We start from the raw sequence: 12,745 nt of genomic DNA, 5'->3' as shown, positions 1-12,745 counted from the left end.
GAGACCTGAGGGTCCTGGTGAACATCAAATTGACCATGAGCCAGCAGCACACTCTTATGGCAAAGCCCACCTGTGACCTGCCTGGCTGCATTAGGTGTTGCCAGCAGGTCCAAGGAGATGATCCTTCCTCTCTGTTCAGCCCTGGTGAGACACATCTGGTGTGCTGGGTCCTGTTGTGGGCTATCCAGTATGAGAGACATGGACATACTGGAATAGGTCCAGTGAAGGGTCATGAAGGTGGTTAAGACCTTGGACCATCTGATATACAAGCAGAAGCTGAGAGAGCTGGGACTGTTGAGCCTGGAGGAGAGAAGGTGAATAAACACCTGATGGGAGGGATTGAAGATGGAGCCAGACTCTTCTCAGTGGTGGCTGAGGACAAAAGGCAATCAGTGAAAATTAAGATGCAAGAAATCCCATTTAAACATAGGATTTTACAGTGAGGATGATCAAATACTGGAAAAGGTGACTTAGGTTGTGGAATTTCCTTAATCTGAGATGTTAAAAACCCAACTGGACACAGCCATAAGCATCCTGCTCTAGTTGTCCCTGCTGTGAGCAGTGGGGGGTGGAGTAGATGATCTCCAGTGGTTCTTTCCTACCTCAGCTCTCTGTGAGATTATTCTGGTGTTCAAGGACTTTGTTGAATTTGAGCATATCAAGAGTTTACTGTTGAAAGCTGAAACAATGTAAACTCAAAGTGGAAATTAGAGTTTGTGTTTTGGTGTGTTGTTGTATGTTTTTTTTTTTTTTTTAAGTGAGAGTAAAGTAATAATGAGTTGATACTTTCAAGTTTTGACAGAATGAATGTTTTGCTCTGTAATTTCTTTGCGGAGTTATGCTCTCTAATTTCACCTCTGAACAGCCTTGAGGTCAGCAAGTCCATCTGCCTGTTTTTTGGTGGGTGGGAGCAACAGTGTTTATGGTCCTTTGTGACAGGTGCTTGCTCGTTTAACTTTCTCATAACAGACATTCTAAAATTGCATGGCAATGTTTTCCAATCCTTGGCTACAAGATAGTTTAATGTTACTAATTGCATAACAACTAGGGGAAATGTGGAAGTCTGTGGTAGGTAGGAAGTCATATTAGAAAGTCAGATTCTTTTATTTGATCAAAGGGTGGGTTAGAGAGGAAAAATGTGAATTTATATAATTTTAAAATTTGGGACTTGAAGGTAGTATTCATTTTTATGAAGAACTCATCTCAAAGTATTTAGTTAAGGGAATACATAATAAAGAACATAAAGCGAAATGGAGAGATTGTGTCCAGTGTGAGTCAATTTTGACATAGTAAAGTCCTTACTTGACTCTGTGACCTGAGATGTTCTACTTCACCAGAGCCAAAATGGATACTTTTCCAAAATACACCTCATAACATGAGAGAGACCAACAACTTTCTTCTCTTTTCCCCTAAAAATTTATTCTCTGAGATGACACATCTACTTTGGATGTTGTCTTGTAAATTAGGCTATCACATCAGCTTTTTAGATTACTGTGTGGGATGACAGAACTTACTTACATGTGAAAAAGAAAATTATTTAGTCTACCAAGGCCCATTAGCTTTTTTTCATGAACTGTTGTTTGTCTTTTTGTCTAGTTTTCATTGGCATTCTGTCACTGAGAATAAGTAAATCTTGCCATTTGAAACAAGTAATTCATCTTCATTTTGCCAGCACTCTCAGGTTGTTCTGCTCCATGATGTGGCTGATGGAGTGATAAAATACTGACCAGGCAGGATGCACAGCAAAAACTCAGTGGATTAGTTGTTCTTTGTGAAATTACACAGAATTTAAAACACTAAGAACTTGGCTATCTTTGTGCCACTTCAGCCACATAAGCTGTGTGCTGCCAAACTGACTGGTGAAATAAGAGTATGTCCAACAGCTGCCTACCTTGATGTGGGGAGGGAGGAAATAATTGGTCCTTAGAGTTTAGCAACCCAGGTTAGGTGGAAATCAGGTTCAGTTTGTAGTCAAAGAAACATGCTGTGAAGAAACCTTCTGATGGCAGAACCAGCTCCTCATCAAGGATGGAGGGGGCTGTCAGCCATACATGGTGTCTCTAGGCCCTGGCTCTCTGTGGCTCTCTACCTCTCTCTTTTCTTACATGTTCTTTATCTGTTTCTGCTGATTTGGAGCCTCCTTTCCTACTGCTTCTGGGAATAGTTGCTTTTGGATATGTAAACTATGTTTCCTGTTTCTTGGGCACTTGTTATTTATTTTTGTTACTCTGAGGTTTGGTATGTGGAGGTTATTGTGTTAACTTCTTCAAGGTTAGTAAGTATTTTTTTTAATGTTATGCTAGTAGTTCAATTTTCAAAACCATACCTAATTAACTGCTTGCAAATGTTACATTGATCTCTCTATGCAAAGTCAACATTTTAGTAACTTGTAGGTGCAAAAACTAAAAAAAAAAAAAAAAAAACACAACTAAAAAACAAACAAACAAACAAAAACACTGTTTACAAAACTCACAGAACTACCCTGTATTACAGTAAATGCTTAGGACCCTATGTTATTTTTCATCATCTGGCTCTATAAGTGCAAATCATTGCATCTCAAATGGGTCTGGTTGTCTCCTGAAAGTTTTTTGTCAACTTTCATAATGTCCTTTGGAATCTATATAATATTTTTATCACTCTAAATGGATTCAAAGTACATTTATTACTTCGGAGAAATCCAGCTGTATGTTTTTATACTTGTATGAAACTAGGTTAAGGAAGTATTTAAAAAATAAAAGGTTTACTACTTTAGATCTGACTTCTCAAAACTAATTACATGAATTAAACAAGTAGTTAGATGTAAGAACCATTATGCCTCAGGCAGTGAATTAAAAATACAGCATTGAGATTGGTGTTGAATTTTTTCTTAAGAATGATTTCTCCTCCTTTGGGAGCACGAATATCCAACCCTAACATTCATGAACGCCTGAGTATTTAAAACTTACTGCCTGCTAGTTTGTAGGTCTGTGACGTAGTTTTTGAAATGTTTGCATATGGATCCTCTTTGTCAATAATTTTTGAAAGAATATACAAGTTACTTGTTTCCCTGTGTGCTGATGCGTGAATCACCCATCAGCAAGTGAAACGATGCGGTCCCTTGGCATTGCTCTGGTATGACTCGGTTATGGGTGTTTTAAATGGAGTGCAGGAAGGTTTGGGGTGTCAGGGTGGGAAATCTCAAACCACAGACCTGTGCAGACAAGAAAACTTGCACTCCAGAAACTTCATGGGTGTAATTCCACAGATGCCATCCTTTCTTGTAGGTGTCCCATATCCAAGGAAAACAAAGCTCAAGATGCTGTGGCTTAGGCTGGCAATTTAGTGAGCAAACTTTGTGATGCAAGCCCAGTCTTGCATCATTGCAGTGCACATACACTGAGAGAGCGCTGGTGTGGCTTTGCGAGTGCTCCTCCTCCCTTTTCGCTTCGTACATAGCAGATCGTATTTATTGCATCTTCCTAGAGATTTTTCTGAATCTGTTCTACGTGTTCTGTAAGTAAAGGAGTAACTCTCCTCCCGATTCCTATGTTGCTGTATGTGCCCAGTATACTACTACTTTAGCTTTTAACCCGTGTATCTTATACTTCGGCATTTACTGGCATTTCCTCCAAGGAAGTTCATCCTTTCCTATTCTCCAACTCCTTTTTAAGGTCCTTCCTCCCCCCTCCCAGGGCTCGTTTGTTTAGTAGACAATTTGGCAGACAACTGACAGCGTTTGAAAGTTTTTCTTTGAGTAGCTGTGCCAGTTTCTACACATAGAGTGGAAGCCACTCACTGGAACTAATCCAATCACGATCATATTAAAGAGTGCTTTTAAAAATAGCCCTTAAATACAAAAGACAAAATAATCGCTTGGATATATTTTGAGACTGACTGCTTTACAATGTTTTTTTCCTTGGGGACAACCTTAAAAAGATAGGGAAGTTTTATTTCCCTCTCTCCAGTTGAGTTTTAGCCTCACCAGTCAGGAGCCTGGAAGCTCCCTGGAGGGCTGAAGCATCACAAGCAGCTCTGATGTAAAGATTTGCTACTCTATAACACACTGTATGAATTTAAACTATCGCTTTCTTATTTGGTTTGCACTGATCTTGGTGGGTAATGTTAAAAGTGGACCTGTGTCAGTGTAATTGTTACATGTATATGCCATACATAGAAATTGCACCAAGAAGTCTCTTATGTGACCAGTCTGTCATCATGTCCTGCCTCCTCACCCGCTTGCCATCAGTTTGAAAGTTCAGCATCAGGCCCGTTTTATGACAGTCTTGTTTTCTTCAAAGGATGTCTGTGGTGAGAAATTACTGACATGAACTGCGAGTGAAAACCCTCAAGCTTTGCTCTGGAGGCAGCAGCCTTGCTGAAGTGCTATCTTTGGGAACGGGGATAGGTGAACGGCCAGTAGCTTTGACATGGGTTTGTAGGACCAGGCTGGTGGTTAAGCTTGCTGGTGGCAGGGCTAGCCTGGCCACCATGGCCTTGGCCATGCTAACCAGCAAGGGAAACTGTCCTGCTGCACCCAGCCACCCTGTGAACCTGCAGTCAGGATTCCCCCATAGATGCTGGTTGATCTTGCTTGTGTGTCTGCGTGGAGTCCTTGCTGTTTTGTCAGTACCTTGTCTGGCAGTTTTGTCTCCAGTGCTTGCACCTGGAATGGGCAGGTGCAGCTCAGCCTCCAGCAGCTGTTGGGATGAGGGAGCAGCTGTTACGTGAAGCCGTTTTCAGGACTGCTGAGAGACACGTGTGCTCCTCACCTTGGGCAGTTTAACAGTTGAGATAAAAAGTGGATGCAGTTTCCTGAAAATAACTTTTAGTATTTCAACATGAAGTGGTAACTGGAGCCTTCAAGCTTAGGACAGTGCAAAACCATTGCTTCCCGTAAGAAGTAATTGTTTCATATTTGGTTGGAAAAAATTGCAATTGAAAGATCTCAGATGATTCATTTCCTATGCAGCATAGGTGTAATTCTTTTGGTTTGAGGCTTACGCTTTGGTTGATTTCTTGCACAACTGTTGTAATGTCCTTCCCCTTCTAGTGCAAAGGAAATGTGAAGTACTGTACCAGTGTAGGAGACCAAGATAAGCTGCACATTTTAGCAGTGGCTGCTACACAGAGTGCAAGCCTGATAGGGCATGGGCTGATCCCATCACATCTAAGTAGAACGATGAGCAGAAAATGGGTTGTCCACTTGCCTCAGTGCCTGGGTTACATTGGCAATGGTGGGTGACCCTGGGTACTCTGACCTTCTGACAAGTCAGCTTTCTACAAGATATCAGGATGAAAAACAGAAGGAATTAGTACCTTGAGATTATGATCCTCCCTCAGAAAAAATGACCTGCCATAGGTCTAGGAAGAAACCACCATTTTTCATTGCTGTGTTTTGCTACTTTCTTGTTTTGGTTCAGGTCATTGTGTTTCATTTAAAAGCAGTTGAAAATGTTCGTCTGTTCAGACAGGACTGAGATGAGAGAAGTGTGAGCTGCCAGTTGGGGGTGAGACACAGGGCATCAATGCTCAGCACCACTAACACGGGAGCAAGGTATCTGCGCTCCAGCTGTTGAGTGTACTTGGAAGCCATTGTATACCTTTCAGCGGGTGTTAAAAATGGCATTTTGTGATACTTCTGCAGTCGTGACTGAGAGCCACTCATGACACTTGCATTACTTCTTTCTGCATATTCAATCTGAGAAAGAGAAGCCATCACTAGGTTCTTCTAGCTTGGGTCATACTTTCAAACAAGAACCTGCTGGTGAAACTTGGCCACCCACATTTTAACTTTCTTGAGCTAAATGTAAGTCTTACTGTTTGATGTTTAAGCGCTTACAGTTTGTGGCTTCCTTGACTCTCGCAGTACTTCTGAGGGAATTGTGAAAATGGAAAATCGATGGAAATAAAATGGTTTTATTTGGCCTTGAAAGAAACTTCACCAGAGTAGCAGTATCAGCCTTTAACTCTCCTGATCAAGTGTCTAATGAGGAGGGGCTGCAGATGATTAGAATGTAATTTAATTTTATAATTGTGAGGTGCCTTTTATTGAATGATAAACCTGATTGAAGACATACAAAGGAGATTTTTTTAATATTCATTTATTCAGCAATTCGACTGTAGCTGAATGAATAATTTCAATATAGGAGCCAGAAAAGAAATTCCCTCAGGTGAAACTATAATAAGATGATACCTGATAAGCTGAAAAATAAGCCAATAGTTTAGAAAATACAAATTGGTATGGTGGAAAGGATTTTTTTTTTTATTCAGTTATTTTACTACAGTTGCCATTTTCTGAGAAGAAAATTCGGGGCTTTTGTGTTAGAGTAGGTTGATCAGGATGATTTCTGTAAGCTGTGTTTTCATTTGCTTTAAAATACTTCTTTGAAGGTTATTTTTAAATACCATTGAACTAACAATCCTAACTAGTAAGCAGTGATATTTCAGACTCCTGTTCTTCTCATTGTTGGTTTTACAGTTTATTTCATTTTCAAGACACTCTTGTTTGTGTATCTTTTTTTATATGCTTTTACAGCAGTCTAATGAATGAGCTACACGTAAAACTTAATTTTGAGGTCATGTTTTCATTAAAGTGTGATTCCTGGTATTGTTCCTCTGTGGAGGGTGGTGGGGCATGCATACTTTTGACAGAGAAGTCATATTTTGAGAAGAGTTGAGAGGACTTGTGGAACCCCCCCTTTTAAGAACATACTTAGTTTATTGTCTTGTACGTGCAAGTAGTTTAATTCCCAGTTTTTTCTTTATCTTCCTATTCTTTTGGTATCTGTGTTTAGACCTCTGGGGTAAATATTTCTTCATGGAATACTGGAATCTCTCTCCCTTCAAGAGTCTGGACTGCAAATTTATCTCCTAATTTCTCAGCAGAAATAGGTATGAAAAGAGTTCTCACTAGGAGTCCAAAGACAGGAACTATGCTTGTCCTCTTGCATCTTTTTTCTGACCTCAAGTGTTTCCTCACTTGTGAGCTGAGCTGCAGAGCTCAACCCCTTCCCTGCGGAGAGCTCCTCCACCTTCCTCTCTGCACCTCTCCCCATTTTTTGGTCTCTCTTGGTGTTGGCCGTAGTGTTTGCCATGCCCTCAGCTGGGTACAGCCCTCTGGCAGGCACTTAGGGCTCTCTGCATACCAGAGCTTGTTCAGTTGAGCATGTTCAAAAGGCTCAACCTGGATCACCTCATTCAGTGGAAGAATTTCCTTAGCGTATGAATATTTCCGTGCATTCACCTCAAGGTGTCTATTTTTCTTTGCCGCTTCTCTTGTATTCCTCCCTCATCAAGCTCCAGCTTAATTTACGCTTTCATGTAAGGTGTTTTGCTTTCTTCTTGACTCTGCAGCTTTCTGGAGGTCATGCCTCAGAACCTCAGCTTTTAAATTGTGTTTTTAAGTGGCTGCTTAATTTTGAAAACATGGAGGAAAGCCTGTGGAAAGTATCTGGGGATTGTTGAAGAGTCTGTGCTATGGCTTCCTTGCTGCAGCCAAAATTTATCTGTGCTCCCTGCACAGGGTTGCATCCCCTCCCCAGTAATATCAGTATTGTGGTGTCACAGAGAAAAGCTGTTTTTTTATCTGCCCCTAGCAATTTTGATATCTTCAAGAGACTATGCTGGGCTTAGTCATCTGCCCTGGCTTAACTTGCTCAACTTAGTCCTCCCTCTGAGACATGGATGGAGACACAGCTGAGCCCAATGGCACATTTCTCTGGCTTCTTGGTTTGCTGTCAACTATCACTTAATACACACAATTTATTCCTTGCTATGCTTGGTCATTTCCAGTCTTCCTATTTTTCCTGCCCAGTCAACCTTAAGCTGGAGTTTCTTTTCCAGCCTCTCATGCCAGTTTTTTGGAATAGATTATTTTATCTTCTGTCCCCATCTCAGCAGGCTTTGTCCCAAGTTGCTTTCGTTCTCATTCAGAGTTCAACTTTTGTCCCTTAGTATTTAAATCAGGCTGCTGCTGCTGCTCTCATATACTCTGAATTCCTGCTAGGGGAGTGGGGGTCATAGATACATCTCATCCTGGACGAGACCTCCCAGGAGGTGGCACATGCATAGCCTGGGCAGGCCCCAAGAGCTGTGGCGCTTGCAGTTTAAAATGGAGTTTGGCTGTTAATGTTTATATTGAAAATGTACCAGCTGTGCTTTTCCAAGCGTTTTTAAATTTGAGATTTTGAGGAAATAGAATATGGCCAACTCAGATCATCCTTCTGGTAAATTTTATGTATCTCCTAAAGCATAAGGTGTGCAGGAATAATTCAGACAAAGGTTTTTCAGAAGGTAGCACAGGTAACATAATTTTTCTTAGATCTGTCTCTTGCAAACAGTGCAACTGTCTTGTGCCCAGTCATAAAGCTGAGGGAGACATCTAGCAGGAAAAATTTTAATGCACATAGTTTGGCAAAGTTATGCTCCATGATTCTATCACTGGAAAGAATGAAAGGATGTTTTATTGCTTCTTCCCTCAAACTTAAAAATACGAGCCTCATCAAAAATGAGGCTTTGGTTGGACTCTGTGCAGTTTTCAAAAACCGATGCTGGCCATCCTCCACCATGGCACTTCCCTCTCTGTCTTGACAAAACCCAGTGCTGGCTGTTGCCTAATGCACTCTGTTCAGCTCATACAAGGTAACACTTTTTTATTTTTTTTCTTTTTAATTGGTGCCAGTTTCTTTCCTCAAGAACTGAAGTAGGTTGCTTTGTGACATGAAAGCAAAGCCACTCCAATGCCAAGCTGATGCTGCAAGGGGCACGAGGGGTGTTCCACAGCTCTGGGTGCAGATAAGTCACCCACAAGAGAGAACCTGGCAGAAAACTCCTCACTTCTGTTTTGGAGGAGGGTTAGGTTTCTGCTGATTGTGATCCCTTGAGCCACCTCCCTGCAGGGTCTGATGAGGACCCATTGGTCAGATGCTGCCCACACCAGAGGAGCAGGGAGAGCACAGGGGTGGAGGGAGGACACAGAAGCAGTGGTGGCAGCGACCTGTTAGACCCAGGCAGCTGTGAAGTCAAAACAGTCCATTAAGGGGAATGGGCTGTAATTTCCTGATTGCACTTCTTCCACCTCTTTTTTTCAATCTGTAATAAGCTACATTTGCTCTTTTTCCAGCCTTCTGTAGTGTGCCTTCAACCTGTTATTGAAAGTTAAACTCTGAGACTGGGTATTTGAAAGTGAATTGCATCAGATTCTGCCTACTTGAAAATACTTAGCTTATCCTAGTAGTTTTTAAACTATTTTCCTATAGAGATAAACGTCCTTATGAAGACATTCTTGCAAGTTTGCTCCGATGTTGACTGTTGTAGCCATGTGGGTTTATTTTATTTTATTTTAAAAAAAGGGGGGGGGGGGTGGAATTGAAGCTAAAAGGACAAACTAAACAGGAGTTGAGGTGCCACCTGTTTTTAGTGGTCTGCCTTGAACAGTGGATCCACAGTTGTATCTATGTCAGGAATTGCTTATAGTATTGGAAGAAAAAATTGAATAAGACCAGTTGATGCCACAATTTTCTATCTCTCCAGTAAGGGGCTAGATAGGTGTCTGGTTCAGATCAACAGGATGCTGTCGTGTGACTTTTCTGCCTCTTGCTGGATGTATCAATTTGTGACTTTACATGTCTCATAGCCCAATGTGCTTTATGATTCTTTCACCATCTATCTGAGGAATCTGACTTTCATATATTGCACTAAAGTTTCATGTTTCTTTGTCTCTATGCTTCCTACCTTTCCCTGTCACTGGGATGCTTTGTGCTGGTGTTCCTTTGGCTTTGTATTTCTTAGCAGATCCCAGCAGATTCTGCATGCTGTGATTGATCACATAATGTAAATAAAGACAATACAAAATTTGTAGAAAACCATGTACAAATACTGCAAACAATAAATGTAGCACAGTAGCAGAAACAAGTTATGCAAATATTGCAGAAACAAATATGCAAATATCAACTGATTGTTGATTGCTGAACACAGATCCTGTGATTTCTCAAGGGAAGTCTGATATCAGAAAGCACTGTGAATAATTTTGGAGATGAGAGAGAGAAACTGAGAGTCACTTGGAATCTCTAGTGCAAAGGAAAATCTCTAGTGCACTAGAAAATCCTTGGTTTATAAGTCAGGGAAGAAGAAATTGAGAGAATATACCACTTCAGTGCTGCATTTTATCAGTTATGAAGTTTGTAAAACAGGAAGGGGAAGAAAGCATTTGCTGAGTGACATGTAACATCTGGCCAGAAACTCAACATTCCCCAGGGTTTGCTCTAAAATTGCCTCAGTGACTCCACCAAGATCTTTTAAATTCTTCTAAAATATTTTCCTCCCTATCTTTCTCTGGTTTTCTGTGTGCTTCGCGCCCTACAAAATAACTATCTTATAGTGCTGTCTTTGCTGTTTGGTGTTTTCCCAGAAGCCAGTCAATACTCCTGTGCTGCCCCTGGGTATGGGGCAAGCTGGTGAGACCCACAAGATCGTGTTCTTTGTGACACCCACCAGCACACGTGGAGGGGCTTGTGCTGCTGGGTACAGCCAAAGGACACTATTTATGTTCTCTCACTACCAATCCTGATTATTTGAAGTTCACAGGAGAAAGTTGTAAGTGTTTAACCACAGAAGCAGGGGCAAAATACCATTGTTTGTGTCTTGCAAACAAGTTGAGACAAAGTTTTGATGTGTAGTCCAAACCGGAGTTTGTCTTCTGATGGAGGAGCTGCTGCAAATCTCTGGATTTTAGGTCTTTAGCATTCCTCCTCCTTCTCACACCTGGTTTTGAGATTCTCTTTTATCTTTAATTGTATCCCTTTAGCCTAGTCTTCCCACGCCCTGGATTGTTCCCTTTTCACCCCTCCTTCCTTTTCTCTTACAGTTCTCAGGGTGGAAAAACGCTTACTTAGAACAAGTGCGAAATGTATTTCTCCTTGTGGAATAGCTGTAATCATAATTTAATCCAATTACATTGGCTAAACACATTAGCTGGATGCTGTTGTTAACAGTTGACCTTTTTAAAGTCTGTGTCCTTGGATTACAGAGCTGATTTCTCAGGGAGAGGAGCAGAGGTATTCATGTCATCAGAAGCTGCAGGTGCAGTTAATTCAGTTTTGCTCTGTCATTGGTGAATTAGTGCCTTGCTCCTTTTTACAAAATATAGAAAAGAGTGGCTTTAGCACTCAGAGTCCAGTACAAAGATGTTAGTTAGCTATCCATACATAAATGCATATATATTCATTTATTTAAAGCCTTCTGTTGGTCACAGACCCCAAGTAAAACGCATAAACTAAATCCATAATACAGAAATATCTGCCTACAACTCCATAGCAGAATGCATTATTTTATCTTGGTTCACTGAAGAGCAGAATATGATCCAACCCCTTTGGGGCAAGTCTAAAGTGCAAGCAAATAAAATACTCTGAATTATTCTACCTAATTACATAAACAACATTCTTTGGAAAAAGTTGTTGGGCTAAGCTTCATTAGATGTAAAACTTCTTTATCTTCTTTTTCCTGTGTCTTTCCAGGTAATGTTCTTTCTATTGTTAGGATAACAAGTATCCCCCGATTTAATTTCAGTAACCTGAGTAGCATGCCAGGGTATAGAATTATTTCCAAAGACAGTAGATTGTGTTTCTGTCAAGGAACAAAAATCATATTGGCGGTGGTTTCCATTGCAGTTTGTCTGTGTGTTGCATAGTTTAACAATGTCATTGATTTATTTTTATTTTTCAAGATGTAAACATCCTTCCTTTGAGCTGAATGCAACAGCTTTAATGCAAACATGCTAGTTAATGTGAAATAGATGTAGTGGTTGTATATTCAATGAGGACAAAAATTGTTGACAAGCAGAGGAGAAGAGTTGTCCAATGCTGCTCTTGATGTAGTGTCTCCGATTTCATTGAAGAAAAGCTTATAGTAGTGGCAGTTACTGGTCCTTTCAAAACCATCCTTTCAAATGGCAAAGGAAAAATGAGACTTGCACTGGTACTACCTGTGCACGAACTTATAAGGAATTTTTCAAAAGAAATGTACTTTTATGGGTGCATGCCTGTGTGATTGACTGTTTGTTTTTTTTTTTTTTTAACTGAAATGTTCTCAACTCAAGTGGAGGTAGCAATCTTTCATATATATTTTAAGAAGGTCCAGACTAAACTGAAGCAGGTCAGGTGACTATCATCTAGCGTTTCAAATGAAAAAAAAAAGGCTGAATTTTCCAAACAAAACCATCAACCTAGTCTTAGAGAATGAAATATTGAAGTCCACCTTAGGATTCCTATAAATATCCAGATGCCCTTGTGATGAATACAGAGTATGAACCTGTACTGATACAGAGCCTTGCTGTGGAAAGTTCACTGCTGCCTGGCTTTCCTGGAACCCCAGTATCGTGTTCAATTAAGTGAAATACGCTTCCTAACAATCCATCAGTTTAAAAAAAAACCAAACACCTCAACTTTTTTTTTTTTTTTTTTTTAACAGGCAAAACGAAGGCTCGAGCTAGGCGAAAGTGGCCACCAGTATCTTGCTGAAGGGCTAAAGACTCCAAAGGGGAAAGGAAGAGCTGCAACGAGAAGTCCAGATAGCCCAAAAAGTAAGGAAACTTCTAATACCCTGTATGGCACAGAGTTTTTGATTTTACTGTCTGGAGATCGGAGTGAACCCATACAACAGGCTGTGTTACCTAGCTAAAAAACTGTGTTTATTACTGTCCTCACCTGGATGTATGTGTTAAGATACTCAGCCCTGCAGCCAGGCAGCACACAAGGTGTTTACAGCATGC

General features: G+C 40.7%; 1 protein-coding gene across 5 annotated transcripts in view; it reads left to right on the top strand.

The window, feature by feature from the left end:
- Positions 1-12,745, top strand: part of E2F3 (E2F transcription factor 3) — a 43,058-nt gene that overhangs the window by 18,594 nt on the left and 11,719 nt on the right. For all 5 annotated transcript variants that reach the window (XM_065055198.1, XM_065055196.1, XM_065055200.1 and 2 more), the window contains exon 2: positions 12,445-12,556. In XM_065055198.1, the coding sequence (XP_064911270.1) occupies positions 12,445-12,556 (112 nt within the window). The remainder of the gene's footprint in view (positions 1-12,444; positions 12,557-12,745) is intronic.

The sequence above is a fragment of the Columba livia genome, chromosome 2 (genome assembly GCF_036013475.1).
Source record: "Columba livia isolate bColLiv1 breed racing homer chromosome 2, bColLiv1.pat.W.v2, whole genome shotgun sequence".
NCBI lineage: Eukaryota > Metazoa > Chordata > Aves > Columbiformes > Columbidae > Columba > Columba livia.
This window is presented reverse-complemented; position numbering and strand designations above follow the sequence as displayed.